Below are 4,581 nucleotides of genomic sequence, written 5' to 3'. Positions count from 1 at the left end.
TTAAAAATAAATTAAATAACACATATATTTATACAAATATATAATAAATAATTTAGTAGTTAATTTTTTATGTACACATAATATTTTTTATAAAAATTATTATCGTATTATATATATTCTGCCCCACTATCAAAAGTTTATAAATTCATCGTTGTCTGTTTTTAATTGTGTGATATAAAATATTTTGTAAAACGAAAAATATCTTATTCTCCATATAACATATGATACATTAAATATTAAAGGTAGCATAATTCACCTATTTTAATTTATGTCATACATTTATAATTTAGACTTTTTTATTTACATAGAATTATTATAATAAACATTAGTCACCATCTGTTGTATTTATCTGTAACCCAATTTGAGACGGTTTTTGGTGAAATTATATTCATTTTAATTTTTTGATAAAAAATCTATTAAAAATAGCAAATTGGAAGTAGCATTGCTTATTATTCATTTATTTCATTCTATTGTTCAAACTACTCAACCCAATATATATACCATTAGGATCCACGAAGTTAAAAAAAAAAAACAAGTTTTTTCCATTTTTCTGCAATAAAAATTTTCCTGTCCAATTTATCTTTGGATCTTAGAGTTTTTGGTCCATATTTATCACAGTCCACATAAAAACAATAATTTTTCCTTTTACATATTTGTCTTCCTAATAATAATTAGTTCTTATCTTATTTTACATATTTGACTTTAAAGCTCTTCATCACGTGTCATCTTACTATTCACCAATCAATCTTTAGCCACCTTTGGTCACCAAAATCCAAGCCATCACCTAAAAGATAACCCATATATTTTAAAAGAATTTAAAATATATATAACACGATGAAATGAATTAAATAATATGATCTCTGCCAAAGTTAATAACAAAATGCAATAGAACAAGTATACATATACAAGAATATTTTCTGTACACTAAAATCAGCTACCATATATTTATATACGAATACAAATATGTTTAACTCAATTTTAGTGAATATATATTCTAACATGTATTTTATACTAATAGCTGATTTTAGTAGCTGATTTCAACGTACACCTATGGATAAAATATATATGCATATATGATCGGTTCCAACAACCGAAAGGCATGATGATTGACGAATCCAAGAAATTTATGAGATGGTTCCAATGACGTTGCTGTACGGAGAAGGAGGTGAGTTCATGACAACAGGTGTAGCAGGAAGAGCTTTCTCCATGGCGGCAAGAATGTCCAAGCAGTTGCCACCAATCTGGAAAACGGGTTCAGATTGGGCGGCGAAAGGGATCGTCTCGCCAATGTCGAAGGAGTCGCTGCACGCTTCATAGAAGGAGATAACAGCGGAAACCTTGTACTTTGCCTCGATAACATTTTTGGTAGCCACCATAGCTTTGGCCTCCTTGATGGAACCCAAGATGCTCTTGTACTGATCCTTGCAAATCTTGAGCGAGTCCTTTGTGGACTTTGATAGACCTTTCTTGAAGAACAAGCTTTCTATGGCGGCCAGGGTTAACTTGGCTTGTTCACTGGTGGCGTCAAGGGTGATGTCAAGGGCCTTGAATTGGTCGAAGTGAATACCTTCATATGGTTGGAGTATTTTAGTGCAAAGGGTGGCGTTTTGGGTGCTTTGGCAGAACTTGCTGATTTCCGCCGCGAGGTCTAGGCGGTGCTGGACCACGTGGAAGTTGCGAGAGGCCGGGATGGCCTCGGCTGCGAACAAGGCCACCGCGGAAAGGAGGAGGAAAAGGGCTGTCCTACTCATGAAAGATGCCATTTTGTCTAAAATGTTGATTTCAAGAGTAGAGACGAAGAGGGGGAAAATGGATAGAGGGCTAATAAGCCTTTTTATTTATTTATTTAGTTATTTATTTTTTATTTTATGAGGAAGATTTGATGCCTTTTTAGGTTTTAGTAGGGATTGTCATTTGGCTAAGAAACCGGATCTCCATGCAAATTATAGGGAAGAATACAAATTTTTGTGGACAAAATTATAAGGTAATTTGCTTGTATAGTTGTTTTAGGGTCTTCATCAATTATTTAATCTACACTTTCTATTTTATATTTCACATTTGAACTTATATTTACACTTTTTTCATGATGTATAATTTTCTTTTTCTAAAATTTTATGTCCATCTAATTAAATTATCACTATTAATAAAACATTTTTAATGAATTGATTGACACTATATGTATAAAAAGAGGACAAGTAAGATAAAGGTCAACAAAAACATATTTCATAGAGGTAAATACTTTATATATTTTTAAAAAGGTAAATACTTTATGAGCAATGTTAGGGAACAAAAGGGTATTAGCCAAAAATCAGCCAAATACCTTTGGGTGAATCTAAAATCTCTACGAGTTAATATACATGGATGTTTTTTCTGCTAAGTATCAGAATGTTTCTTTTTTATACTAAGTGGATGTTGTTTTATATATTTTTCGAATTTTTTTGTATTACAAATGTGAATGTCTCTATTTTTTTAAGAATTTCATAATTTTTTTTAAATTTTATAGATATTTAATTATTTTTGTTAAAATATAACTGGATATTTCTTTTGTTAAGTATTAGGATATTTTTTTTCATATTAAATGAATTCTTTTTTATATTTCTGTAATTATTCAAGGACTCCTTTTGACTAAAATCAAGTGTGTAGTTTGCAGTCTCTTTAATCATGGGCATGTGTGCGAAAGGTTGCTGAGCCAAACTTTGTTGAACTGGTTGCAGGATAGGACGGTGGTTAATTGGGCCAGGTTGTTGATTGGGATTATAAACCGGCTGCTGTTGGATAGGAGGGGTACCTTGGCCTTGAACAGGTGAAGCCATATGCAGTCTCTGTAATTGCTTCCGGTCGAAAGAGCTAGTGGAGGTGACGAAGATGTGTAGGGAGATGAAGAGGATGGTGCCGGAGATATTGGAGGTGGAGGTTGATTCGAAGGGAGGGTCGGGGATAGTGGAGGCCGCGATGAGGGTTTATGCGGAAAAGGAGAGTGTGGTGGAGGTGTTGCAAGCAATGCAGGGAATAGAGGCGGCGATGAAAAGATCCTTCTTCGGTTACAAGCAGGTTGTGGCGGTGGTGATGGAGAGTGTTGAGGCTGGCGGGAACCGAGTTGGTTCCGGCGACTCGCTGATAGAAGAGGAGTGGGTCGCGGTGGGAAGGCGGAGAGAGCCTGACGGTGAGAGAGAGAAGTCTGTAAGTGTGATTGTTGGAGGTGGGTAGGTTAATGTGAGAGAGAAGATGAACGTTTTTATAGGTTTTAATTAGGTTTACTTAATCTTTTAAATTTTTTAAATTTTAAATTTAAAAAATTAAAAATTAATTAATTATTAATATAAATTAATGTGATTTTGTTTAGTTTTTGGCTGGTAACCTTTTGGTTCTATATACTTTTCCATACTTTATATATTTCATATATTAATTCGTACAAGACACAGGTAGATATACTAGTAACATATATAAAATTATAATGGATAGTCTTAACTTCAATTTCTTCATATATAAATAGAGGTTCGGACAAGTAACATAGAGGTCAACAAAAACATAAAATTATAATGGATAGTCTTAACTTCAATTTCTTCCTTGTGTCATCATCATTTGCTGAAATGTAGTTTTAGTGGGACAAAACTTTGTTGTTGTTGTACTAGTAGAACAAAGACTTCCTTTATACTAATTCTATCATTAGGAGAGTCATGAGAGCAATCCAGGCTACTTTTATCACCAAGGCCTTGAAATCAATGGAATTTGAGCAACTGCTGATGACTTTTAACAAGATTTCTATGGCGAAGATTTCGCATTGCTTCACATTCAGCATCAAAGCTTCTTGGTGCTTGTTGTATTTCCAAGTTGAATACTTTAACAGCAACCACAGTTCCATTTGAAAGCTCACCTCTAAAAATAGAACCTAAACCCCCTCTTCCAATAAGATTGCTCTCATCAAATTTCTGTGTTGCCTCCATGAGTTCAAATTAGAAAATTCGACTTGGAAATCGAAACGATGGAAAGTCTTCAGCAACTTAACCCTTTCTTAGTTTTCTTCTGTATATCAAAATAACTGCACATGTAAGAATCATGCATAATACAATTAAGGGTATTGTCAATTTCAGAGCTTTGGATCTCCTACTATGTTTTGCACCATCATTGGAACATGGTGGGACTCTAAAATTTGGTCTTCCATAGAGTCCATCATTCATCATGAATGATTCAGATTTAAAATTTATATACTTGGCACCATAAAAAATCTCACCATGTAGCCTATTATATGACAAGTTTATAAACTTGGGATTAACAATGTTCACAAAGGACTAAGGAATGGTTCCTGATAAAAGATTATGAGAAAAATAAAGAAATTCCAAACTCAACATGTTCCCAATTGAATTAGGAATAGGCCCTTGTAACATGTTATAGGCTAATGAGAGATTTAATATTCTTTGTAAGCTACCGATTCCGGTGGAAATTTTTTCTGAAAGCTTGTTATGTGAAATATCCAAATTGATCACAGCATTCATGCTATTTATCTCAGCTGGCTAAGACCCTTCAAGACTATTGAATGATAAATTTACCTCCAAGATATTACTGAGACTCCAAAGTGTGGAA

The 4,581-nt window shown here is 33.5% G+C and overlaps 1 protein-coding gene across 1 annotated transcript; it reads right to left on the bottom strand.

Moving 5' to 3' along the window:
- On the bottom strand, nt 841-1,861 carry LOC107635996. The gene has a single exon (XM_016339538.2). The coding sequence runs from the start codon at nt 1,761-1,763 to the stop codon at nt 1,125-1,127; it is 639 nt and encodes a 212-aa protein (XP_016195024.1). The 5' UTR covers nt 1,764-1,861; the 3' UTR covers nt 841-1,124.

Source organism: Arachis ipaensis, chromosome B04 (assembly GCF_000816755.2).
Source record: "Arachis ipaensis cultivar K30076 chromosome B04, Araip1.1, whole genome shotgun sequence".
NCBI classification, from domain to species: domain Eukaryota; kingdom Viridiplantae; phylum Streptophyta; class Magnoliopsida; order Fabales; family Fabaceae; genus Arachis; species Arachis ipaensis.
The sequence above is the reverse complement of the archived record's forward strand: the minus strand, read 5'-3'. Positions and strand labels throughout refer to the sequence as shown.

Coding starts and splice junctions, on each gene's coding strand:
- LOC107635996 (XM_016339538.2), bottom strand. CDS start 1,763: ATGGCATCTTTCATGAGTAGGACAGCCCTTTTCCTCCTCCTTTCCGCG.